General features: G+C 43.7%; 1 protein-coding gene across 1 annotated transcript in view; it reads right to left on the reverse strand.

Moving 5' to 3' along the window:
• crb1 (crumbs cell polarity complex component 1) overlaps window positions 1–27,966 on the reverse strand; it is a 144,058-nt gene that overhangs the window by 76,003 nt on the left and 40,089 nt on the right. The window contains exons 6-8 of the mRNA XM_070888256.1: window positions 15,850–16,806; window positions 8,360–8,910; window positions 1,319–1,484 (exon numbers count right to left, since the gene is read on the reverse strand). Of these exons, the coding sequence (XP_070744357.1) occupies window positions 1,319–1,484; window positions 8,360–8,910; window positions 15,850–16,806 (1,674 nt within the window). The remainder of the gene's footprint in view (window positions 1–1,318; window positions 1,485–8,359; window positions 8,911–15,849; window positions 16,807–27,966) is intronic.

Here is a 27,966-nt window from a genome sequence, read left to right on the forward strand (position 1 = left end):
TTATCTGCCTTCAATCCCATCAATTTCCCCAACACAATTTCCCGACTAATAAAGATTTCCCTCAGTTCCTCTTCCTTACTAGACCCTCTGACCCCTTTTATATCCGGAAGGTTGTTTGTATCCTCCTTAGTGAATACCGAACCAAAGTACTTGTTCAATTGATCCGCCATTTCTTTGTTCCCCGTTATGACTTCCCCTGATTCTGACTGCAGGGGACCTACGTTTGTCTTCACCAACCTTTTTCTCTTTACATACCTATAGAAACTTTTGCAATCCGCCTTAATGTTCCCTGCAAGCTTCTTCTCGTACTCCATTTTCCCTGTCCTAATCAAACCCTTTGTCCTCCTCTGCTGAGTTCTAAATTTCTCCCAGTCCCCAGGTTCGCTGCTATTTCTGGCCAATTTGTATGCCACTTCCTTGGCTTTAATACTATCCCTGATTTCCCTAGATAGCCACGGTTGAGCCACCTTCCCCTTTTTATTTTTACGCCAGACAGGAATGTACAATTGTTGTACTTCATCCATGCGGTCTCTAAATGTCTGCCATTGCCCATCCACAGTCAACCCCCTAAGTATCATTCGCCAATCTATCCTAGCCAATTCTCGCCTCATACCTTCAAAGTTACCCTTCTTTAAGTTCTGGACCATGGTCTCTGAATTTACTGTTTCATTCTCCATCCTAATGCAGAATTCCACCATATTATGGTCACTCTTCCCCAAGGGGCCTCGCACAATGAGATTGCTAATTAATCCTCTCTCATTACACAACACCCAGTCTAAGATGGCCTCCCCCCTAGTTGGTTCCTCAACATATTGGTCTAGAAAACCATCCCTTATGCACTCCAGGAAATCCTCCTCCACCGTATTGCTTCCAGTTTGGCTAGCCCAATCTATGTGCATATTAAAGTCACCCATTATAACTGCTACACCTTTATTGCATGCACCCCTAATTTCCTGTTTGATGCCCTCCCCAACATCCCTATTACTGTTTTGAAAAAATATTTTGTGTGTTTTTCTCCTCCTAGGCCCAACCTGCAGCCTTGGTGTAAATTTTAGTAATTATAACCCTTTTTTTTAAAAAAAAGAATCGCCCAATCGGCCCAAGATTTCATTTTCCGCCAGGAATCGGGGTATAAGATCCATTTTTTTTCGCTGGGCGGATTTAAATTTATTTATTTTTTTATATATAAAGGAATTTTTCGCCAGCGGAGAATCATAGCGGTATTTTGGGTGGCAATCCGGTGATGTCGGATTTTTGGAAATTCTAGCCCATTGTCTTTCCAAGGACATACAAAAGTGCTTAAAAACGGTCCACTTACAATCAAATCCGTCACTGAGTAGATGACATTCTGAGTCTAGTGGACATGGGTTGAGCTGGCACCACTTGACTTGGTTACAAGTTTTTCCTGAAGTATGTGGAGGACACGTGCATACAAAGTCATCCCAGATGGAGGAACAGGTTCCACCATTCAGACATGCGTTTAACTAGATAAATTTAAAGAAAGCAGAGGCTAAGTATTATAGAATGGAAAACTATGTTTGACAGATTACATTTTAGACACTGAATCTAACAGTTCAAAAAACATATGCTGTATTTTATACCACATGTAATGTCTAGCCTTCCGCAAAATTATTTTGGTGCTTATCATAGAATCATAGCAATTTACAGCAAGGAAGGAGGCCATTTCAGGCCATCGTGTCCACGCCGGCTGACCAAGAGCTATCCAGCCTAATCCCACTTTCCAGCTCTTGGTCCACGGCACTTTAAGTGCACATCGAAGTATTTTTTAAATGTGGTGAGGGTTTCTGCCTCTACCACCCTTTCAGGCAGTGAGTTCCAGACTCCAACCACCCTCTGGGTGAAGAAACTTCCTGTCATATCTCCTCTAAACCTCCCCCAATTACTTTAAATCTATGCCCCCTGGTTGTTGACCCCTCTGCCAAGAGAAAGAGGTTCCTCCTATCCACTCTATCCATGTCCTTCATAATTTTATACACCTCAATCAGGTCTCCCCTCAGCCTCCTCTGTTCCAAAGAAAACAGACCCAGCATCTCCAATCTTTCCTCATAGCCAAAATTCTCCAGTCCAGGCAATGTTCTTATAAGTCTCCTCTGCACCCTTTCCAGTTTAATCACATCTTTCCTGTAATGTGGTGACCAGAACTGCACACAGTACTCCAACTGCGGCTTAACCAGTGTTTTATATAGTTCAAGCATAACCTCCTTGATCTTGTATTCAAGGAATTGATGTCACCATAAGGAGCAGGTGGCCCTGTAGGAGTTTCATAGGGAAATCATTGAAAGCACTGAGCACAATAATTGGTATTTAATATTTACATTAACTTTTAGCATTTAATTAGCTAATGTGTGATGCAAACTAATATATGAGCCATTGATAATCCATATCCCACTGATAAAATTAACCCTAACTCCTGGTCAGCCCAGTTGTAAGATATGAATTGCATTCTACTGCTACACATCATATACCCTCTATTTGGATATCTAGGGATAACATAAGGTAAGCAAAGTAATAACTATAAGGAGCATGTGATCTGAGCAAAGGTCTACAACTAATTGCATACACAGCCTGAAAGCTAACAACACAGCAGTGACTGCTACTCATCCATAATTAATTGTCTCTCTTATTACCATTTCATCCCCATTGCATCAGCTGGAATACTGTTCCACGATTACCTTCTGTAACCGCTGAGGGAGCTTAATCATGTGTAGTTACAGGAATTCAACCAGCATCATCTTGTGGCAACAACAAAAGCAGCAACTCGCCTGGGAATGCTGCCATTCCTTGAGGACGTCACAGGGTATATTATGTTGAAACTTACAAAGATTCCCCTCATTTCAATGGAAATGGAGGGGTCAGCATGGCATCAGCAATTTCACTCCAGCAAGTCCACCATGCAACAAAAATGCAAACTACAAAGATGTTCAAATGCAACAATTCTCAATGATGTTTGAATTTTTTCATCGATGTTTCTCCCCTCCCTTCCTTTCCTGAAGTCTTGACCCCTTGCTGATATTGTGGAGAAGTGTAGGCTACCCTCCACTACTTCACCCATTTGGATAGTATTCATGTGTGATCCTAAAAAGTGACAGTTAGAAATAGATATTCCACCATTGAAGACGAAACAGACAAACTGATCCTGTCCTAACCTGAAGCCCACGCACATGCACTTCTAGGTGGTGGTGGGGAGAGGGGGTTACTGGATAGCGATCAGCTGGAATACTGTTCCACGATTAGAGATAGTAAGGGGAAAAAGTTACTGGTGGGCGTAGTTTATAGGCCCCCAAATAATAACTTCACGGTGGGGCGGACAATAATCAAGGGAATAATAGAGGCATGTGAAAAAGGAACTGCAGTAATCATGGGGGATTTTAACCTATATATCGATTGGTCAAATCAAATCGCACAGGGTAGCCTGGAGGAGGAATTCATAGAATGCATACGGGATTGTTTCTTAGAACAGTATGTTACAGAACCTACAAGGGAGCAAGCTATCTTAGATCTGGTCCTGTGTAATGAGACAGGAATAATAAACGATCTCCTAGTAAAAGATCCTCTCGGAATGAGTGATCACAGTACGGTTGAATTTGTAATACAGATTGAGGGTGAGGAAGTAGTGTCTCAAACGAGCGTACTATGCTTAAACAAAGGGGACTAGAGTGGGATGTGGGCAGAGTTAGCTAAAGTAGACTGGGAACACAGACTAAACGGTGGCATAATTGAGGAACAGTGGAGGACTTTTAAGGAGCTCTTTCATAGTGCTCAACAAAAATATATTCCAGTGAAAAAAAAAGGGCGGTAAGAGAAGGGATAACCAGCCGTAGATAACCAAGGAAATAAAGGAGAGTATCAAATTAAAAACCAATGTGTATAAGGTGGCCAAGGTTAGTGAGAAACTAGCAGATTGGGAAAATTTTAAACGACAGCAAAGAATGACTAAGAAAGCAATAAAGAAAGGAAAGATAGATTACGAAAGTAAACTTGCGCAAAACATAAAAACAGATAGTAAAAGCTTTTACCGATATATAAAACGGAAGAGAGTGACTAAAGTAAATGTTGGTCCCTTAGAAGATGAGAAGGGGGATTTAATAATGGGAAATGTGGAAATGGCTGAGACCTTAAACAATTATTTTGCTTCGGTCTTCACAGTGGAAGACACAAAAACCATGCCAAAAATTGCTGGTCACGGGAATTTGGGAAGGGAGGACCTTGAGACAATCACTATCACTAGGGAAGTAGTGCTGGACAGGCTAATGGGACTCAAGGTAGACAAGTCCCCTGGTCCTGATGAAATGCATCCCAGGGTATTAAAAGAGATGGCGGAAGTTATAGCAGATGCATTAGTTATAATCTACTAAAATTCTCTGGACTCTGGGGAGGTACCAGCAGATTGGAAAGCAGCTAATGTAACGCCTCTGTTTAAAAAAGGGGGCAGACAAAAGGCAGGTAACTATAGGCCGGTTAATTTAACATCTGTAGTGGGGAAAATGCTTGAAGCTATCATTAAGGAAGAAATAGCGGGACATGTAGATAGGAATAGTGCAATCAAGCAGACGCAACATGGATTCATGAAGGGGAAATCATGTTTAACTAATTTACGGGAATTCTTTAAGGATATAACAAGCATGGTGGATAGAGGTGTACCGATGGATGTGGTGTATTTAGATTTCCAAAAGGCATTCGATAAGGTGCCACACAAAAGGTTACTGCAGAAGATAAAGGTACGCGGAGTCAGAGGAAATGTATTAGCATGGACCGAGAATTGGCTGGCTAACAGAAAGCAGAGTCGGGATAAATGGGTCCTTTTCGGGTTGGAAATCGGTGGTTAGTGGTGTGCCACAGGGATCGGTGCTGGGACCACAACTGTTTACAATATACATAGATGACCTGGAAGAGGGGACAGAGTGTCGTGTAACAAAATTTGCAGATGACACAAAGATTAGTGGGAAAGTGGGTTGTGTAGAGGACACAGAGAGGCTGCAAAGAGTATTAGATAGGTTAAGCGAATGGGCTAAGGTTTGGCAGATGGAATACAATGTCAGATAGAGGCAGAGAGGTTGTTTCCACTGGTCGGGGAGACTAGAACTAGGGGGCACAGCCTCAAAATACGGGGAAGCCAATTTAAAACCGAGTTGAGAAGGAATTTCTTCTCCCAGAGAGTTGTGAATCTGTGGAATTCTCTGCCCAAGGAAGCAGTTGAGGCTAGCTCATTGAATGTATTCAAATCACAGATAGATAGATTTTTAACCAATAAGGGAATTAAGGGTTATGGGGAGCGGACGGGTAAGTGGAGCTGAGTCCACGGCCAGATCAGCCAAGATCTTTTTGAAAGACGGAGCAGGCTCGAGGGGCTAGATGTTCCTAATTCTTATGTTCTTATGTAGGAACAGCAACCCTGCATGATTTATTTCCTCCCTAATTTTGGGCTGTTGAAGGCAGCTCCACAACTGATGCCCTGGCTATGATCACCTCACTCAGGACAGACTGGGAATCTTCCTGGACTTAAGCTTTGCACTGGTTGAACTCGCCGAGTAATCAAGATGTATTTTTAACAAAAAAAATTATTCTTTTTGCACTCCCTTCTCGGTTGAGAGGGTGAGATTATCTTAATAGCATTACTTTATTGAACGGCCATTTGAGCAGTACAGCAAGGGATTCTCCTCCATCCAGTTTTCCTGCTCTTCCCCCACTGAGCCATTGCTGCAGCCAAGACTTGGAAATTGCCGGCTGACGTAGATCAGAGCGTGACTGTCAAGCAAGACTAGGATTTAAACTGAGATTGCTTAATTGAGAGTCGAACACTCTAAGACTCGGCTGTGTCAGTATTTAGCACTTAGTGTCACCACAAGACTTTGTTTTAAATTAAAAGTGAAAAATAATCATCTAGTTTCTGTAATTAGGAAGCGTTTTACAGCCACAATGTGGTAAGATGGAAGCAAATAGGATATTTCCTCAAAGTTTTGTTCTGAAGCTTTTTAAAATGCAACCTACTGATGCTGGATTTTATCATTCAAAAGAATATAAGAAATAGCAGCAGGAGTAGATCACACAGCCCCTCGAGCTTGCTCCACCATTCAATAAGATAATGGCTGATCTTTGATCTCAACTCTACCTTCCCTTGATTCCCATAAGAAACTGAAACTGTCTTCTGAAACAAGATGATGCAAGTACAAGTGGTACGATTATGGTGATGATTGTGTTTATTTTCTGTAAAACTTTTTAAGCATGAGGATAAAGCATGAAACATGTCGACTGATCTTACCATTTTGCTTGTGCTTGAGCAAGTTATCTGACCATTTTTTCAGATCACTCAAGCCAACTGCAGTTCTGAATCAAACTAAACTGTGGTACTGAAGCCAAAATGGTGGTTATGGTGCACAAATGCTTGAAGTAAACAGGGCCGAATGGCCTGTTTCTGTGCTGTAATTTCTATGTCATTGTATGTAAAACAATGTTTTTATCTCATTGGTACCTAAAACAATAATTCCAGTTTACATACGCGAGATAGAATTTCCGATCTGGGGTCATTTTGCTCAGGTGGGCCCCCAACCACAATGGAGGTGCCCCTTGACCCTAGCAGGATCTCTGATCACAGGGTCATTAGCATGCAGGAGGCGGGCTTCTCCACTTCCACGGGGGAGTCTTGTCAAAGGGGGAGTCATGGGGTGAGAAATGTGACTTGTGCCTAAAACATGCGCGGAGTCGGAGGAGCTGCCTGAGGCTTGAGTCAAATTTGGGTCTGATTTAAATGGTATCGGTGAACAGTGAGCGCCAAATGGGAACCCTGCTGTAGCTTCCCAGAAGGAAAAGGGTGGGAAATGAGCCAACTGGCAGGTCAGGTGCAGGGGTGGGGTGAGGGTGGGGGAAAGAGTGGTTGGTAGTAGGAGGTCCAAGGGTGGGCGGAGGGGTTGGTGTAGCCTTGAACAAGTGGCAGTGGCTGGAGCTGTTTTGTGGACAAGGTGGAGCATCTCCTGCTTCTTCTGCGGTCCACTATAAGGACTACTGATCAGGCCGCTCAAAATCTGGTACAACAAGGCGGAGCATGTGCAGCACAAGGTCCACCCTTTTATATCTGAATTCCACGTTTGGGATTCTGCAACCCCGATTTGCATTTTTAAGCATCGGAGTGCCTGTTTCAGGTATGAGTCCTGGACAAGTCTAAGTCACCTGAGCCAATATGGTGCCCAGCACATCTCCAGTCCAGATTGGGGGCTACAGATGTGAAATCCGGTAACCCTATTTTATGAGGGAAAAACGACCAACCGAAAGTTGAACTTCTTCCTCCGTGACGTGGCAGCCTTTGGGGTCTGCTGCTGTGTTGGGATCCCAGCAACCTCTGTGCCCTTGGAGATAGTGTAATATAGAGCTCCCCTAGGGAACTACTGCTCCACCTAGTGGACTACTGTGGTACAGCAACTACTACTGATGTATATAATAAAAGGATCATGTGACAAGTGTGGTCAGGAGTTGCATCACTTTGTAACTGGGGGCTGGGGGTCGGTGGAGTGCATACACGGGCAGGTTTTCTCCCAACACATGCCCAGATCCACCAACAATATTGGTGGAGAAAGGGGGATGGGTGGAAAATCTACTATTAGTGCAGTGGCACATCATAGTCAAACTGGAGCTAGATGTCCAGAAAATTTGCTGAACTGAGGATGATGTATGGAGCCTGGAGACTTCATCGTGACAGGGAAAAACAAGGAAAGTAACTTTTAGAAAAATATATATTTTTTTAAACAACAGTCACAATAAAATGTCAGGCTCTTCCGCAAAAGCAATTATTCCCTTTGTATTACTTGCAGTGAGAGAAGTTATGTTTGGAAGCCTATTGTTTAATAATGTTTTTAATGATATTACAGGCAGTTCAGAACATCTTAGTAGAGAATCTTTACAAGGTTTCTTAATGATAAGGTTAAAGACCTACACAATTCCATGGATGATAATTACATCAAGCATTAAAGGTCAAAAGACAGCCACATGCTATTCAATGGCTATTTCTGACTTTAGATTAAAATCGGATTCATGACATGTAGGTGACATGCTCAGAAAGTTATGGGAACAGAAATATGTTTTAATGGGGAACACATTTCTCCATTTATAATCACTCCACTTCCCCTCTTTATTTTAATATGTGTCTCTCTCGTACCTTTTGGAGAAGGGAGTGGTCTGAATGGTGGACTCCTTCAGTGTCACTTCATGACAACTACCTGTTTTGCATGTGAGATTATGGCAATCCGCTGATTTCTCGTTACAATCGGTTGTCCTCGTATTGTATAGGAACGTGAATAGATGAAGGATTCGGTAAATGAAGATGTGTGCTGAAAACAGTATACCGTACCTTACATACATTGTCACCAATGCAGCCACTTGTTACATTCACAAGTGTTCTGTTACTGTAGGAAGCCTCCGAGACACCAATGGGATAAAACTCCAGTCTTTTGTTGTTGATTTTTAAGTCCTGGATACATCCTTTAAAGTATCTTCCATCTTGAGCTGGTTCCAGCTGATCTGGTAGGCCTCCGATATATGCCATGTCACCAGCTTGAACTCTGATTGGATGAATATGAATGTGGCCTACCACCTGTCCCGACTGAACAAGTTCCATGTTGTTTTTTTTGATCTTCACAGTTATTAAATGAAAACCACTGTCAGTAGTGTAGTGACCACTTGTGAGAGTTTTGGATAAGTGAGATTGAACAACAATTCTACCAGTGTCCAACCCTATCTGAAGATACTGAGCACTGCTGTTCTTCAGGACGAATAACAAACCATTTGGTTTGCGTGAGCGAACAAACATTGATATGTTCACCTCTTCCCCTGGATCATCATCAATGGTAAACAAAGCGTAGCCTCTGGAATCTTCATGGCCAAATCTGCCTGGAATTACTTCTGTTAAAAGACAAGGAAAGTAGATTAACAATCTTGTAAAAAATATGTCTTATTTATAAAGCAATTAAAAATTATTGAAACATCCCAAAATATTGAAGAGATCTTTAGCTCATATAAAATCATTATTAATTTACCTGACTATTGTAACTGGCTTTGTAGAAATGGACCTCTAAACTGTTCTTGAAAAGCACTCAATGATTCTCACAAACTGGAAGTGAAGGTTTTGAAAGTCTATCAAATGATCCCACTTAACTATCTCCATACTACCTTGATAATTCAGTACTTGTATCAAGAAAGTTGGTCCCACCACCACCAACATGCTCCCTCCCCCTCCCTCACCCCCGAGACACGTTCTCACATTGGGGGCATTTTCTTACAGAATAGAAATAACCAGATTTTCAGAAATAAAAGCCCAGGAAGCATTTGGTTGGTCAAGGCTCAATGGCAAAAAAAACGTGGTGGGAATATCTCAGGCGAGAAATGAGGGCAGGCTTACTCAGCACTGGTCTACTTCAGAGCAAAAGAATTGGGGAAAGTAGTCTCTAACCAAGCTTGGGTTTGACACTACATGGGCTGGGAATTTCCTTAGAGCTGCTTGCGCTCTGCTGTCTTAACTTCGCTGGAAGCGCAGCGGAAAACCTGGTGGGGGTTTTAACTGGGAGTGGATATTGGGTGGGTGCAGGGGTCATCGAACCCACCCAATGTCATCAGTTTGAGGCCTGGACTATTTTAACTCCCGGCCCTCATTTGCAATCTGCCATCCAGCTGCCCATCCAAAATGGGCGCAAAGGAACAGTTGGCCGGCTTTGGGCGGATCACAATTGCGGGGGGAGGGGGGGAGGGAGGAGCCCAGGACATCAGAGATCCAGACTTCCTTTGTGGAGCCCTCTGTTCATCCTGGCACCACTAAGATACATTTCTGACTTACCTTAAAGGATCACCTTCGTCATCCCAGTGGAGTATCCACAACAGGTTTCCTACTCAGTAGGCCCTTAAAATGCCACCGGGGCCTGAATGACACTTCTGTTCACTGTGCATATCAATGATTTGGATGTAGGTCGTGAGGGAGTGGTGTCAACATTTGCAGGTTATACCAAAATAAGTGGTAAAGTTAATTTTTTTAGAAGACCAAAGGAAATTTAAAGGGATATTGATAAGATGGGCGAATGAGCTAAGAAATGGCAGATGGAATTTAATGTAAGTATGAGATGATGCAATTGGTTCATGCAGCAGTAATTATACACTGAATGGAAGTAGGTTTGTGCAGTGAAAGCACTGAGGGACTGGGGATATAGGTTCACAGAACATTATCAGGTTGATAATGATGTAAAGAAGCTAATAGAATTCTAGGTTTCATCTCAAGAGATTTAGAATATAAAAGCCAAGAGCTAATGATGAGCCTTTATAAAACCTTAATAAGACCTCAGTTCGAGTACTGTGTGCAGTATTGGGCTGTACTATTGGAAGGATATTGAAACTTTAATGAGGGTACAATGCAGATTCACTAGGACGCTGCCTGGAATGAGGAAATACAAATAAAAAGGCTTGAAAAATGTGATCTTTTTTGGTTAGAACACAGATTACGGGGCGATTATAATAGAAGTGTTTGAAGGATGGGACTGGGTGGATCGAAGCAGACTGTTTCCAGTAGTCGAGGGGGGTCAAGAACCAAGGACCATAGATACAAGATTAGCAGCGAGCAGGAGAAACTTTTTCACACAGAGAGTTGTGAGGCCTGGAATTCACTTCCAGGGTTAGTGGGTGAGGCAGACACTGACAACATTAAAGATTAGATTGGATAGGTGAACAAAGAAAAAGGGATTAAAAGGAAATGGGAACAGGGTGGGTAAACGTAATAAGAACTATTTGTTTGCGTAGAGGGTAACTATCGACATGAACTGGTTGGGTCGAATGGCCTGTGTCTATGTAGTAACTTCTATGTAGGGCGATGGTGGCTCTGGGGAGTGCAGCGAGAGCCAAGTCCATGGCTCAGCTGCACGGGGGGGGAGGAAAAAGAATGAAAGAGCTATAGTGGTAGGGCATTCAATAGTCAGGGGTGCAGGCAGGTGTTTCTGCGGCCGCAGACCTGGCTCCAGGATGGTATGTTGCCTCCCTGGTGCCAGGGTCAAGGATGTCACTGAGCGGCTGCAGGGCATTCTGGGGGGAGAGGGTGAACAGCCAGAGGTCGTGGTCCACATCAGTACAAATGACATAGATAGGAAGAGGGATGAAGTCCTGCAGGCAGAGTTTAGTTAGCTAGGAGAGAGATTAAAAAGCAGGACCTCAAAGGTAGTAATCTCCGGATTAGTTCCAGTAACACAAACTAGTGAGTACAGAAATAGGAGGATAGAGCAGATAAATGCGTGGCTGGAGAGATGGTGCAGGCGTGAGGGCTTTAGTTTCCTGAGGCATTGAGACCGCCGTTGGGGGAGGTGGGACCTGTACAAGCCGGACGGGTTGCACCTCAACAGAGCCGGGACCAATATCATCGCAGGGGGTTGGGGGTGGGGGGGGGGGGTTGCTCGTGCTGTTGGGGAGGGTTTAAACTAGCTTGGCAGGGGATGGGGACCTGAGAATAGATTCAGCATAGAGAGGGAAGAAAAGCTGGAATTAGAAAGCAAAAATAAAGAAAGTGAGTTTGAAGGAGAGGAAACAAGCAGGAAAAAAGGGTAAAAAAAACAAATTTAAAGCCACTTTGTCTAAATGCACGTAGCATTTGCAACAAAATAGATAAGTTGATGGCACATATTGAGTCAAGTGGGTATGATCTGATAGCCATTACAGAGACGTGGTTGCAAAGTGACCAGGACTTGGAATTAAATATTCAGGGGTATTTGACAATCCAGTAGATCAGACAGGAAGGAAAAGGAGGTGGGGTAGCTCTATTGATAAAGGATGGAATTACTGCAATAGTGAGAAACAATATTGGCTCAAATGATAAGGATGTTGAAACAGTTTGGGTGGCGATAAGGAAAGATAAGGGGAAAAAGTCACTGCTGGGTGTAGTCTATAGGTCCCCTAACAGTAGCAACTCTGTTGGTCAGAACATAAACCAGGAAATAGTGGGGGTGTGAGAAAGGGAACAGCAATAATCATGGGTGATTTTAACCTCGATATTGATTGGACAAATCAAATTGGTCAGGGTAGCCTTGAGGAGGAGTTCATAGGGTTCATAAGGGACGGGTTCCTTGAGCAGTATGTAACGGAACCAATCAGGGGGCAGGCTATCTTAGATCTGGTCCTGTGTAATGAGACAGGATTAATCAACAATCTCCTCGTAAAGGATCCCCTTGGAATGAGTGATCATAGCATGATTGAATTTCAAATTCAGATAGAGGGTGAGAAAGTTGGATCTCTAACCAGTGTACGAAGCTTAAATAAAGGAGACTATGAAGGTATGAGGGCAGAGTTGGCTAAATTGGACTGGGAAAATAGATTAAAGTGTAGGATGGTTAAGGAACAGTGGTGTACATTTAAGGAGACATTTCACAACTCTCAAGAAAAATATATTCCAGTGAGGAGGAAAGGGTGTAAGAGAATAGATAGCCATCCATGGCTAACTAAAGAAATAAAGTACGGTATTCAATTAAAAACAAGGGCATACAAAGTGGCCAAAACTAGCGGGAGGACAGAAGACTGGGAAGCCTTTAAAAGCCAGCAAAAAATGATTAAAACAATGATTAGGAAAGGGAAGATAGACTATGAAAGTAAACCAGCACAAAATATAAAAATAGATAGCAAGAGTTTCTATAGGTATATAAAAAGGAAAAGAGTGGCTAAAGTAAATGTTGGTCCCTTAGAGGACGAGACCGGGGAATTTGTAATGGGGAACATGGAGATGGCAGAAACTCTGAACAAATATTTTGTATCAGTCTTTACGGTAGAGGACACTAACAATTTTCCAACAGTGGATAGTCAAGGGGCTATGGAGGGGAGGAACTTAACACAATCACAATCACTAAGGAGGTGGTACTCAGTAAGATAATGGGACTAAAAGCAGATAAATCCCCTGGACCTGATGGCTTGCATCCTATGGTTTTAAGTGAAGTAGCGGCAGGGATTGTGGATGCATTGGTTGTAATTTACCAAAATTCCCTGGATTCTGGGGAGGTCCCAGCAGATTGGAAAACTGCAAATGTAATGCCCCTATTTAAAAAAGGAGGCAGTCAAAAAGCTGGAAACTATAGACCAGTTAGCCTAACATCTGTGGTTGGGAAAATGTTGGAGTCCATTATTAAAGAAGCAATAGCAGGACATTTGGAAAAGCAAAATTCAGTCAGGCAGAGTCAGCATGGATTTATGAAGTGGAAGTCATTTTTGACAAATGTGCTGGAATTATTTGAGGATGTAACAAACAGGGTGGATAAAGGGGAACCAGTGGATGTGGTGTATTTGGACTTCCAGAAGACATTTGATAAGGTGCCACATAAAAGGTTACTGCACAAGATAAAAATTCACAGGGTTGGGGGTAATATATTAGCATGGATAGAGGATTGGCGAACTAACTGAAAAATGACAGTCGAGATACCAGCGGATTGGAAAGCAGCTAATGTAATGCCTCTGTTTGAAAAAGGGGGCAGACAAAAGGCAGGTAACTCTAGGCTGGTTAGTTTAACATCTGTAGTGGGGAAAATGCTTGAAACTATCATTAAGGAAGAAATAGCGGGACATCTAGATATGAATAGTGCAATCAAGCAGACGCAGCATGGATTCATGAAGGGGAAATCATGTTTAACTAATTTACTGGAATTCTTTGAGGATATAACGAGCATGGTGGATAGAGGTGTACCGATGGATGTGGTGTATTTCGATTTTCAAAAGGCATTCGATAAGGTGCCACACAAAAGATTACTGCAGAAGATAAAGGTACACGGAGTCAGTGGAAATGTATTAGCATGGATAGAGAATTAGCTGGCTAACAGAAAGCAGAGAGTCGGGATAAATGGGTCCTTTTCGGGTTGGAAATCGGTGGTTAGTGGTGTGCCACAGGGATCAGTGCTGGGACCACAACTGTTTACAATATACATAGATGACCTGGAAGAGGGGACAGAGTGTAGTGTAACAAAATTTGCAGATGACACAAAGATTAGTGGGAAAGCGGGTTGTGTAGAGGACACAGAGAGGCTGCACAGAGATTTAAATAGGTTAAGCGAATGGGCTAAGATTTGGTAGATGGAATACAATGTCGGAAAGTGTGAGGTCATCCACCTTGGGAAAAAAAAAACAGTAAAAGGGAATATTATTTAAATGGGGAGAAATTACAACATGCTGCGGTGCAGAGGGACCTGGGGGTTCTTGTGCATGAATCCCAAAAAGTTAGTTTGCAGGTGCAGCAGGAAATCAGGAAGGCGAATGGAATGTTGGCCTTCATTGCGAGAGGGATGGAGTACAAAAGCAGGGAGGTCCTGCTGCAACTGTACAGGGTATTGGTGAGACCGCACCTGGAGTACTGCGTGCAGTTTTAGTTACCTTACTTAAGGAAGGATATACTAGCTTTGGAGTGGGTACAGAGACGATTCACTAGGCTGATTCCAGAGATGAGGGGGTTACCTTATGATGATAGATTGAGTAGACTGGGTCTTTACTCGTTGGAGTTCAGAAGGATGAGGGGTGATCTTATAGAAACATTTAAAATAATGAAAGGGATAGACAAGATAGAGGCAGAGAGGTTGTTTCCACTGGTTGGGGAGACTAGAACTAGGGGGCACAGCCTCAAAATATGGGGGAGCCAATTTAAAACCGAGCTGAGAAGGAATTTCTTCTCCCAGAGGGTTGTGAATCTGTGGAATTCTCTGCCCAAGGAAGCAGTTGAGGCTAGCTCATTGAATGTATTCAAGTCACAGATAGATAGATTTTTAACCAATAAGGGAGTTAAGGGTTATGGGCAGCGGGCGGGTAAGTGGAGCTGAGTCCACGACCAGATCAGCCATGATCTTGTTGAATGGCGGAGCAGGCTCGAGGGGCTAGATGGCCTACTCCTGTTCCTAATTCTTATGTTCTTATGTTCAATCAGCAGTCTGTTTTTCAGTCTGCCTGAATACCCTTTTCCATTGAAGTAAATTGGAATGAATATCAGGTGGGGTGGGAGACGGGCGGCTGATTCACTCTCGCTCGTTTTGCTCTACAGCCCAAGATCAATTTATATCCCAGAGTCCGGCTGCAAACTGCACACGTTTTATGTGACTCTCAGTAAAACCAGATGCCAAAATTAAAATACAGATGTGAAAAACTGCTGGAGAATGGATGAAATTTACAAAAGCAAATGTAATTACTGTAAAGATGGTAAAGGGAGGGTTTTATCACTCAAAATTAAAAATTTAGTTGGAATTCATTCAGATGCTTTTGCTAATTATAAATTTGAATAATTTCTGGTTATGACTTTGTGAGACAATTTATTGCTGGTATTACTTATTTTTATAATAGTTTTATCATTAATCTAAAATGATCAAAGAAATATTAAAATATTTTATGTTGAAATGAGTGTTTATGTAGCCTTATGATCTATTTTGGTAATTACTCAACATAAAACTATCCATGGATTTAAAGTAATTGATAGAAGGATTAGAGGGGAGTTTTGGAGAACTTTTTTCACCCGGAGGTGGTCGAGGTCTGGAACTCTCTGCCTGAAAGGATGGTTGAGGCAGAAACCCTCATCGCATTTAAAAAGTACTTGGATGTGCACTTGAAATGACGTAAACTACAAGGCTACGGACTTAGAGCTGGAAAGTGGGATTTGACTGGCTAGCTCTTTTTTGGACGGCACAGACACGATGGGCCGAATGGCCTCATTCTGTGCTGTAAATTTCTATGATTCTATGATATACAATTAAATCCCAGTACTTAAATAACAGTAAGTAACATATGCAGTGAAGATACTTCACATCAAAGCAAATAGAAAGGAGTAATTTCAAACCTTGAAATATTATTTGGGCTATTTACCTTCCGAACAGTTAAATCCAATGTATGGTCTGAAACATTCACATTTGTAATTTAGCCACAAATCAATGCATTGACCCTTGCTCTGGCATGGGTTCCTCTGGCACCATTCACTCTTGCTGCACCCTGGCTTGACATTCAGTGTTGAATTAACTGAAAGATTTTCAACGTCAATGATTTGCGAATCCACCTCCACATCCTGGAGGCAACCAATAAAATAAGGCTGAGGCTGGATGACCTTGGTGGCGTCTTGAAAATCTCTGTACTCATCTCCCGTGCCCGCAAAAAAGGTGTTTGCAAATGCAGAAGCGAGTTGACCGCTCTCCAGCCCAACAAACTTTTGGATCACACATTCTTCTGGACATGAATTGTCCAGGAGTTTGACAGAAAAGTCATTGCCTAATGTCACTTCCACAGTATGCCAGTCACCATCACTTACATTCTTAAAAATGCCAAGACCTGCAACCAGCTGATTATTCATTTGCAGAGATGCAGATAAATGCCCATTGAGCACTTCCAGTTTCATAAATGTATCTTTGTTCCCTCTATGAAATATAATTGCACTGGACAGTACAGTTCTGCACCTTAGGAATACACGGTAAAGAAGTTTATCCATTGACTCCTCATGTTTCCTGACACTTGCTGTTTTAATACGAAGATATCCACTGAGTGCAAAGGAAAAGGTTGTTGATATTTGACAGTTCAAACCCATGTAACCATTAGCACAGAGGCAATGGTACCTATGTTGTGCATCCTTTAGGTAAGGGATACATGCAGCTCTGTGCTGGCACTCATGATTCTCACAGCCAGTCAGAATGTCTGTACAGTTTTTGCCTCCATAAAAAACTTCATTTCTTGCTGGGCAGTGACAGATGTAACTCTCCGCTGTATTCTGACACGTTCCACCATTTTGACAAGGGTTTGTGTCACACTCGTTAACATCCATCTCACAGCGTGAACCTTGAAAAGAAAGCACATGCTTTATTTTTTTCTATTAATCTGTAATATATTGAAAATTTTGTACATCGTCTGCACTTCCTGCAAATATCACATTTACTTCTTGTCACACGTTAGTTGTCATGCTTCAACGCAATGCCACTCATAAGCATATCCTCTGGCTCACCAATACTATTGTCTCATCTATATTAAACACGCAGGGGCCGAACTTGCCCTCTGCCCCTTCCGTTTTTTTAAGTATCCTGTCCGCTCCAATGCATGGGGCGGACAATCCGGAGAAATTCAGCTCTCTGTTTTTTTTTGGGAGCGGGGTGGATGTGGGTTCATCAGCTGGGCGGAAGTGTGGACGGGTCGGAAGGGCCGTCGCTCCGAGTCATCAGCGCCGCGGACGTGCCGATGTGTCACAAGGTCCCTCCCCTTCAGTTAAAGGGAAGGGCTGCTGCGAACTCTGCAGCCACTTTAGTGGAAAACACTGGGCCACAAGGGAGGGTTTTGGCCGAGCCAGCGGCCTGGCACCCAAGAGGGGATGCCAGGCTACTTGTTGGTGGCTCTCATAGGGCCCAAGTTTAGGCATCTGGTGAAAATGGCGCACCTCCGAGACTTACGTGACCTGCCTGGGCTTGAAGGTGCGCCGGAATATTCTGCAGCAATTCTCCGGTCCTCCTGGACCATGGCATGGAGTGGCGTGGCACAGCGTAGTCTCCCTGGGGAGGAGACTGTCTGCAGGGGGCGGGACTAGGGATCATGCCTTCTTCTCAGAGCCGGCAGCGTTGCGCAGGCGAGCTGGAGCATGCACATCTGCGCAATGGCTCGGAAGAGCGTGGGTACCAGGGGTGGAGTGGGGTGGGGGAGCAGGGCGTGGATACCGGGGTGGGGGGGGCGAGGGGGGGGAAGAGCGTGGGTACCGGGGAGGGGGGATGGGGAGAGGGGAGATGGGGAGAGGGGAGGGAGGAGGGGGGATGGGGAGAGGGGAGGGGGGAGACGGGGAGAGGGGAGATGGGGATGGGGGATGGGGAGGGGGATGGGGATGGGGGGGAGGGGAGGGGGAAGGGGGATGGGGGATGGGGAGGGGGGATGGGGAGGGGAGGGGGGGAGTAGAGGGGGAGGGGATGGGGGAGGGGGGATGGGGGAGGGGGGGCGGATGGGAGAGGGGAGAGGGGATGGGGAGGGAGATGTGGGGGAGGAGGGATGGGAGGGAGATGTGGGGGAGGAGGGATGGGGGGAGGGGAGTGGAGGGGAGGGGACGGGAGGGGAGATGGGGGGGGAGGGGAGGGGGATGGCAGGGGAGGGGAGCGTGGATGGGGGAGGGGAGGGATGGGAGGGATGGGGGGGATGGGGTGGGGAGGGGAGGGGGATGGGAGGGGGATGGCAGGGGGGAGGGGAGGGGGATGAGGGGGGAGGTGAGAGGGTGATAAGGGGGAGGGGAGGGGGGATGGGAGGGGGTAGGGGGAGGGGAGGGGGGATGGGAGGGGGTAGGGGAGAGGGGAGGGGGGATGAGGGGGGTGGGGGGGAGGGGAGGGGGATTGGGGAGGCGAGAGGGGATGGGGATGGGGGAGGGGAGGGGGCAGAGTGAAGGAGGGGAGGGCAGAGTGGAGGGGGGATGGGGGTTAGGGAGGATGTGGGGAGAGGAGGGGGGGATGGGACGGGAGGCGAGGGGAGGGGAGGGGGGATGGGGAATGGGGGGGAGGGGAGTAGGGGAATGGGGGGGAAGGGAGGGGAGGGGGGGATGGGGGAGGGGGATGGGGATGGGGGGGAGTGGATGGGGGAGGGGAGGGGGGATGGGGGGCGAGGGGAGGGGAGGGGGATGGCAAGGGATGGCAAGGGATGGAGGAAGGAGCGTGGCAAGGGATAGAGGAGCGTGGGTTGGGGGGCACTCAATGATCGAAGGGCCGGAGGAGAGAGCAGGGTTGCCTCCTTCCAGCCTCTCCCCCACACCCCCCACAAACACCCACCCCCCCACACACACACCCATCCTCCCACACACACCCACCGCCCCCCCCACACACACACACACACCCCTCCCATCCCCCCACACACACACACACTCACCCCCCCCACACACATATAACCCCTCCCCCCCCCACACACACACCCTCCCCCCCCCACACACACACCCTTCCCCCCCCCCCACACACACACCCCCCACCCCTCCCACACCCTCCCCCACTCCCACACATACACACACACACAGACACACACCACACACACACACACCCCCGCACCCCTCACTGTCAGATACAGAGAGAGAGAGAGACACTACAGAGAGACACACTGACAGAGACATCTTCCCTTCACATAAAGGTAGGACTTCTATTTTTTATTGATTGATTACTTATTACTTTGGTCTTGGTGCTTTAGGTGCAGGGTTCCTTCTATTTTTTATTAATTAATTGCTTATTACTTTTTGTGCTTTGTTTAGTGCTTGGTGCTTTAAATGTACTGCTTTTTTTAGTGCTTAGTGCTTTAAATGTACTTTGCTTCTTTAATATTGTTGTGAAGGTGTTTATGGAAAATCCTCTAACTTCTCTTACCCCCCGCTGTTGTGATGTTGATGTGCCCTTTGTGTTTAATGCTTCCCACCCGCTGTCTCTGGCTGTGCCTGCACTAAACTTAACTCTAGGTAAGGTTTTTCAGAACTTACAAAAGTGGATACTTACTCCATCCTAAGTTAGTTTGTAGTAAGTTTTCACTGCCGAAACTTGCAAAACAGGCCTGAGTGGCTGGACACACCCCCTTTTGAAAAAAAAGTACCTTACCTAAAGCCAACCTAAACTAACTCACTAGAACGGGAGCAAACTAATATCCAAGAATTGCAATTTCTAACCTACTCCAAACTAAACTAATTGCTCCAAAAAACTAGGAGCAACTCCACCCGAAACTTGGGCCCATAGAAAGGGGCAATTTCGGCCCTGCACACTTAACAATTAGAAGGCTCAGTATATGCACTTTTCATGACAACTATACAGACTGTATCAATTTTTCCTTGCGAACAGTTCCTTTTTTAGAATTTTACAATCTTTCTATGTAGGCAGTATATAATATTGCAGTAAGAATGATTCCTCTGCAGTGAGAAAAATAGGCTGTTCACTTTATTTAAAGAATAAATTTAGTAGAAAAGGCAAGATATTCTACAAATACAAAACAATTGGAGTATTATTCATTCATTGTAGTCCAAATATCAACATTCTATCTTCAAATGAACTAAAGTGCTAATTAGTTTTAATTTTAAATATATTTTCTGCAATACATGCCTTCAGTTTTGTAAAATCCACTATGGTTTGTCCCATCAAATGACAACATGAAACTGACAAAATATGCATCTGAAGTGTCAGATGTTTCACCCTTCTGTAATTACAGGTCCTTGGCCTGTGTATTCCTCCTGATTGGCAGGAATGGGTTATATTGTGATAAATCTGTCCAGTTACTATAATGCCCCATTCCCCGCACCCCCCACCCCACCCATTTTGTCTTGCAGTTCAGGCTTTGTAAATACTGATTCTCTATCCCAGGGATTAAAAATGATCTTGTTTATCAGTAACACTGCACCCTGGGATTTGTGTTGTATTTTTGGTATTATGCCAGTAAATTCATAAGATGGTGAAATATCAAACACCAGACCCACTTTGGATTTAATCCAATTTATTTACAAAAGGATATTTTTTTCCTCTCGCCTTACTTCCAACAGATTTCAGAGCTCTCGGAGGGATGTAGGGCTGGAAGAGATTGCTGAGATAGGGTAAGGTGAAGCCATGGAGGGATTTGAAATTCAAAGTTTTGTCCTGTGTGTGTGCGCGTGCGTCCGAAAAAGATGGTCATTGTCCGGCACTTGTGTGGTGCAACTGTTACCTGCCACTTATCAGTTCAAGCCTGAATGTTGTCCAGGGCTTGTTATATGCAGGCAGGAACTGTTTTATTATCTGAGGGGTTGCGAATGGAACTAAACACTGTGCAGTCCTCACTTTTGACATAATGGAGTGATGGTCATTGATGAAGCAACTGAAGATGGTTGGGTCTAGGACACTACCCCGAGGAACTCCTGCAGCAATGTCCTGGCACTAAAATAACTGGCCCTTCCTCCACAGAACCACAAGCACCTGGAACACAACCACAACTATCATCCTTTGTGTTAGATATGACTCCAGCCAGTGGAGAGCTTTACCACTGATTCCCATAGACTTCAATTTTACTAGGGCTCCTTGATGCCACACTCGGTTAAATGCTATCTTGATATCAAGGGATGTCACTCTCACCTCACCTCTAGAATTCATATGTTTTGCCCATGTTTGGACCAAGGCTGTTATGAGGTTTGGAGCCGAGTGGTCCTGGCGGAACTCAAACTATGCAATGGTGAGCAGGCTATTGATGAGTACGTGCCGCTTAATAGCACTGTCGATGACACCTTGCTTTGCCGATGATTGAGAGTGTGCTGATGGGGTGATAATTGCATGATTGGATTTGTCCTTTTTGTGGACGGACATACCTGGGCAATTTTCCACTTTGTTGGGTAGATGCCACTGTTGTAGCTGTACTGGAACAGCTTGGCTAGAGGCGCAGCTAGTTCTGAAGCACAAGTCTTCAGCACAACAGCCGGGATGTTGACGAGGCCCTTAGCCTTCATTTTATCCAGTGCGCTCAGCCATTTCTTGATATCAGGTGGAGTGAATCGAATGGGCTGAAGACTGGCTTATTTGATGGTGGAGACCTGAGGAGGAGATTGAGATGAATCATCCACTCAACAGTTCTGGCTGAAGATTGTTGCAAACGCTTCAGCCTTGTCTTTTGCACTCACATGCTGGGCTCCGTTATCATTGAGGATGGGGATGTTCATGGAGCCTGCTTTTCCCATTAATTTTCTAATTGTCCACCAGCATTCCCGACTGGAGGTGGCCGGACTGCAGAGCTTTGATCTGATCCGTTGAGTTGTGGGATTGGTTAGCTATCTATGGCATGCTGCTTCTGCATAAATGTAGTCCTGTGTTGCAGCTTCCCCAGGTTGGCACCTCATTTTTAGGTACACCTGGTGCTGTACACCAGTACACCTCTTCTACATTCCTCATTGAACCAGGATTGGTCCCATGACTTGATGGTAATGATAGAGTGAGGGATATGCTGAGCCATGAGGTTACAGATTGTGTGGCATACAATTCTTCTGCTGATGATGACCTCAAGCAGGAAATAATTACACGGTCTTTTTCAAATAAAGTTGTCGGCTGCTTAGCCAGGAATCTGATTCTTGGTGATGTAGCACTGGCAGTTCAGCCTTACTTTGAAAATCAACATCAGAAAGTGAGAGCTGCGGCCTTTAATGTACTTGGGAAGCTGATCAGATTTGGGACTGTGGAAATGAACCGCTCACTTCTGGAGCACATCAAGTCCACCTTGATCAGCTTGCCGCTGCATCTCCACGATGAGATCAAAGAAGTCATCAAAGTCTGCAAATCCATGCTGAATTTCTATGGTCCAGTAATGGAGTCAGAAAACATATCCAAGATGTTTCATGAGCTTTGGTCCTGGCGAGTCAAATAACTAGGGCTGTAGAGAGGACTTTAAATGAATTAGTGGGGGGGAAGAGGGTTCAGGTGAGCAAAAATTTTAAACGCCAAAGAATAAGGAGAAGGCAAGATATGATAGCACTGGAGGAAATGAAAACTCGAGCGTGACAGGAAGGGACAGAATGTATAAACATAAAGGTCAATCAGAAAGTAGGGTCAAAGCATTAAAAAAAACAAATTTAAAGCTCTTTATCTGAATGCACGCAGCATTCGTAACAAAATAGATGAGTTGATGGTAGAAATAGATACAAATGGGTATGATCTGATAGCCATTACAGAAACATGGTCAAAAGGTGATCAAGGCTGGGAACTAAATATTATGGGGTATTTGACAATTCGGAAGGATAGACAGAAAGGAAAAGGAGGTGGGGTAGCACTGTTAATAACAGATGAGATCAGTGCGTTAGTGAGAAACGATATTGGCTCAGATGTTGAATAAGTTTGCGTGGAGATAAGGAATAATAAGGGGAAAAAGTTGCTGGTGAGCATAGTCTATAGGTCCGCTTAACAGTAGCTACACTGTTGGATGGAGTATAAATCAAGAAATAATGGAGGCTTGTAAAAAAGGAACGGCAATAATCATGGGCGATTTTAACCTTCATATTGATTGGACAAAGCAAATTGGCCAGGGTAGCCTTGAGGAAGAGTTCATAGAGTGTATTCGGGATAGTTTCCTTGAACAGTACATTGCGGAACCAACCAGGGAGCAGGCTATCTTACATCTGGTACTGTGTAATGAGAAAGGATTAATAAATGATCTCGTAGTATAGGATCCTCTAGGAGTGAGTGACCATAACATAGTTGAATTTCAAATTAAGTTGGAGGGTGAGAAAGTTGGATCACAAGCCAGTGTCCTAAGCTTAAATAAAGGAGACTACAAAGGTATGAAGGCAGAGTTGGCTAAAGTGGACTGGGAAAATAGATTAAAGTATGGGATGGTTGATGGGCAGTGGCAGACATTTAAGGAGATATTTCATAACTGGCAACAAAAATATATCCCAATGAGAAAGAAAGACTGTAATAGAAGGGATAACCATCTGTAGCTAACTAATGAAATAAGGGATGGTATCAATTTGAAAATAAGGGCATACAATATGGCCAAGACTGGTGGAAGGCCAGAGGATTGGGAAACTTTTAAAAGCCAGCAAAGAACGACTAAAAAAATGATAAGGAGAGGGAAGATAGATTATGAAAGTAAACTAGCACGAAATATAAAAACAGATAGTAAGAATTTCTATAGGTATATAAAAAGGAAAAGAGTGGCTAAAGTAAATGTTGATCCCCTAGAGGATGAGACTGGGGAATTAATAATGGGGAACAGGGAAATGGCAGAGACGTTGAACAAATATTTTGTCTCGATCTTCACGGTAGAAGACATTAAAAACATCCCACTAGTGGATAATCAAGGGGCTATAGGGAGGGAGGAACTTAATACAATCACTATCACTAAAGAAGTAGTACTCGGTAAAATAATGGGACTAAAGGCAGACAAGTCCCTGGACCTAATAGCTTGCATCCTAGGGTCTTAAAAGAAGTGGCTGCAGAGATAGTGGATGCACTGGTTGTAATCTACCAAAATTCCCTGGATTCTGGGGCAGTCCCAGCAGATTGGAAAACTGCAAATGTACCGCCCCTATTTAAAAAAGGAGGCAGACAGAAAGCAGGAAACTATAGGCCAGTTAGCCTAACATCGGTCGTTGGGAAAATGCTGGAGTCCATTATTAAGGAAGCAGCAGCAGGACATTTGGAAAAGCATAATTCAATCAAGCAGAGCCAACGTGGTTTTATGAAAGGGAAATCATGTTTGACAAATTTGCCGGAGTTCTTTGAGGATGTAACGAGCAGAGTGAATAGGGGGAACCAGTGGATGAGGTGTATTTGGATTTCTAGAGGGCATTTGATAAGGTGCCACATAAAAGGATACTGCACAAGATAAAAGTTCACAGGGTTGGGGTAATATATTAGTATGGATAGAGAATTGGCCATCTAACAGAAAACAGAAAGTTGGGATAAACGGGTCACTTTCCAGTTGGCAAACAGTAACTCGTGGGGTGCCGCAGGCATCGGTGCTGGGGCCTCAACTATTTACAATCTATATTAATGACTTGGATGAAGGGACCGAGTGTAATGTAGCGTTGTTTACTGACGATACAAAGGGTGGGAAAACAAATTGTGAGGAGACCACACAAAATCTGCAAAGGGATATAGACACGCTAAGTGAGTGGGCTAAAATTTAGCAAATGGAGTATAATGTGGGAAAATGTGAGGTTATCTACTTTGGCAGAAAAAAATAGTAAAGCAAATTATAATTTAAATGGAGAAAAATTGCAAAATGCTGCAGTACAGAGGGACCTGGGGGTCCTTGTGCATGAAACACAAGAAGTTAGCATGTAGGAACAGCAAGTAATCAGGAAGGCAAATGGAATGTTGGTCTTTATTGCAAGGAGGATGGAGTATAAAAGCAGAGAAGTCCTGCTACAACTGTACAGGGTATTGGTGAGGCCACACCTGGAGGACTGCGTACAGTTTTAGTCTCCGTATTTAAGGAAGGATATACTTGCATTGGAGACTGTTCAGAGAAGGCTCACTAGGTTGATTCCGGAGATGAGGGGGTTGACTTATGAAGATAGCTTGAGTAGGTTGGGCCTACATTCATTGGAGTTCAGAAGAATGAGAGGTGATCTTATCGAAACATATAAGATAATGAGGGGGCTCGACAAAGTAGATGCAGAGAGGATATTTCCACTCATAGGGGAAACTAAAACTAGGGGGCATAGTCTCAGGATAAGAGGCCGCCCATTTAAAACTGAGATGAGGAGGAATTTCTTCTCTCAGAGGGTTGTAAATCTGTGGAATTCTCTGTCCCTAGAGAGCTGTGGAGGCTGGATTATTGAATATATTTAAGGCGGAGATAAACAGATTTTTGAGCGATAAAGGAATAAAGGTTTATGGGGACTGGGTTAGGGAAGTGGAGCTGAGTTAATGATCAGATCAGCCATGATCTTATTAAATGGCGGAGCAGTCTCGAGGGGCCAAGTGGCCTACTCCTGTTCCTATTTCTTATGTTCCCATGGTGGATCTGTAGTGATTGCTTAAATTGTCATCAGTGGAATACTGAACCAGGAAGGTTTTTACAACCGTTGTGTCTCCAACCAACAACACCTTGAACAGATCGTTGTTTGCCATGATTTGGGTCTGACTCACTTCAGCTGTGTTGTCTGAGCTCAGCATGAAAACACCCCAATAGAAATATCATTTTCCTTGAGCAATACAAATAAAAACCTCACCCCAAACAGTACCTTTAGGTCAGAAATGTTATTTAGCAATTGCTATTTGTGAAGTTTTGCCTGGCTCGTGTGGCGTGGGTTGTCATGATGTAATCAGGATATTGTCGTTCCACCGGAAAGGGCGAATAATTGCAACTCCCATGCTGCATCTCTCTTGTACACTGAAATTGTCAACTGTAGCTCTAATTGACCATCCCAGTTCATCAACTGAAGGTCTGGGAACATACCCAAAACTCAAGCCCCAGGACCCAGAGAAAGGCAGGCCTACGGAACGGAAATTTCTGGGTGGTATTTCAACCAAACGATGGCTAACTTTCTGGGAACTTTTTCAGAATTATATCCTTTCTAATTACATAGAATGTACAGCACAGAAACAAACCACATGGCCTGACTGGCCCATGCTCATGCTTGTGCTTCACACAAGCCTCCTCCCACAACCTCTTCATCTAACCCCATCAGCATAACCTTCCATTCCTTTCACCCTCATGTGTTGGTCTACCTTCCTCTCAAATGCATCTGTGCAATTCACCTCAACTGCTCCTTGAGGTAGCGAGTTCCACAATTCTAACCACTCTCTGGGTAATGACATTTCTCCTGAATTCCCTATTGGATTTATTAGTGACTATCTTATATATTTATGGCCCCTACTTTTGGTCTCCCCCACAAAGTAATTATCGTGCAAATGTAGTTTAACTTTTACATTTGCGTATGGGGAGGTGCCAGAAAACAACATTGCCTCTGGCAGGACATGATAAAAAATTGTTTGAGCAATTTGTTATTTTTGTGGTACTTGCTACATTGCGAATGTTCGATTTTGAAAACAAATTGAGAGATTTGATTTTTTGGGGGGTTGGGGGAAATTGATGGATGTTGATTCATAACTTGATTGGTTCACATTCAGTCAACAAGCTATGAGAGTCAAACATCCTGATTAACTTAACAGTTTGTGGTTATTTGAGCCAGTCATGAGTTTTGGCCTGACAACATGTAACACACGCTAAATGCAAGAATTTTCATTATATGCATTGACATCTACACAATGATTTAGGATATCAACAGAGCTATGGTGTTGTTTCTTTAAATTCTAATACATCATAGATTTTAATACTCTCCTTGAAATGATTATCCTGTATGTATGTGGAAAACCAGTTATATACATAACATATTCACTGTACAAATGTGATATTCTTAAACAAATAGAAATATTGTTGAATAAACGTGATTAAATTACTGACATTTTCAGGGAAATCAGCATATAAGAAATTAATTGTTTTATACCCTCCACATTAAAGGGACAGCTGCTCAGTGGATTATGGAGATTAGTCTATTATTGGTTACAGTGTATGAAAGACAAATATCTAGGTAACTGCTGGTTATGAAAGTGCAACTTAACATAGCTGTTTTGAAAAAATAATTGAAGCTAATCTCAAGAAAAATAATTCCAATTCAATAAAACGGCAAAGTAATTCACTTGAGTGATTTGCTAAATTTATAAAGCTGGTAACCATTTTTGAAACTCAAGCTAAGCAGCCAGCTATGATTATGATGCCTTTGCATCCGAATAGTATCTACTAAAGCTAAAAGATGATTTTTCAGAAAATGTAAATGATATCCTATTTCTTTAGCACACTACATTGACATTTTAATAGCTACATGATTAACCTACAATAGGCATGTATAATGATCCATAAGAACATAAGAAATAGGAGCAGGAATAGGCCATTTAGCCCCTCGAGCCTGCTCCGCCATTCAATAAGATCATGGCTGATCTGATCATGGACTCAGCTCCACTTCCCTGCCCGCTCCCCATAACCCTTTACTCCCTTATCCCTCAAAAATATGTCTATCTCTGCCTTAAATATATTCAATGACCCAGTCTCCACAGCTCTCTGGGGCAGAGAATTCCATAGACTTACAACCCTCTGAGAAAAGAAATTTCTCCTCATCTCAGTTTTAAATGGGCACTAAAAAGGTCAGCTTTTTATATGTGGTGGTGTCAGCTTTGATTTTCCCCCTAACTTTTAAAGTATCACCACTGGTCTGCACCCTTATGCTTTTAGTTGAATAGAATATTTTTAGCAAAATTTACCTGTGACGATAATCATAAAAATGAAGGAAGCCGTAAGCAGCATTGCTCCCAGTGTGATTAAAGTACAAGCTCGGCATCAAAATTATTTGAAAACAACAGACAAAAAAATCTTCAGTCCTGTGTCGATTCAACACCCGTCGATCGTAGTTCATTTCTCATTGTTAACTTGTATCCTAACTGCACGCATTGTTCCTTTGTCTGCCATGCCTGCTGACTCAGCTCAGCGCAAAATGTT

This window comes from Pristiophorus japonicus, chromosome 8 (assembly GCF_044704955.1).
Source record: "Pristiophorus japonicus isolate sPriJap1 chromosome 8, sPriJap1.hap1, whole genome shotgun sequence".
Taxonomy (NCBI): domain Eukaryota; kingdom Metazoa; phylum Chordata; class Chondrichthyes; family Pristiophoridae; genus Pristiophorus; species Pristiophorus japonicus.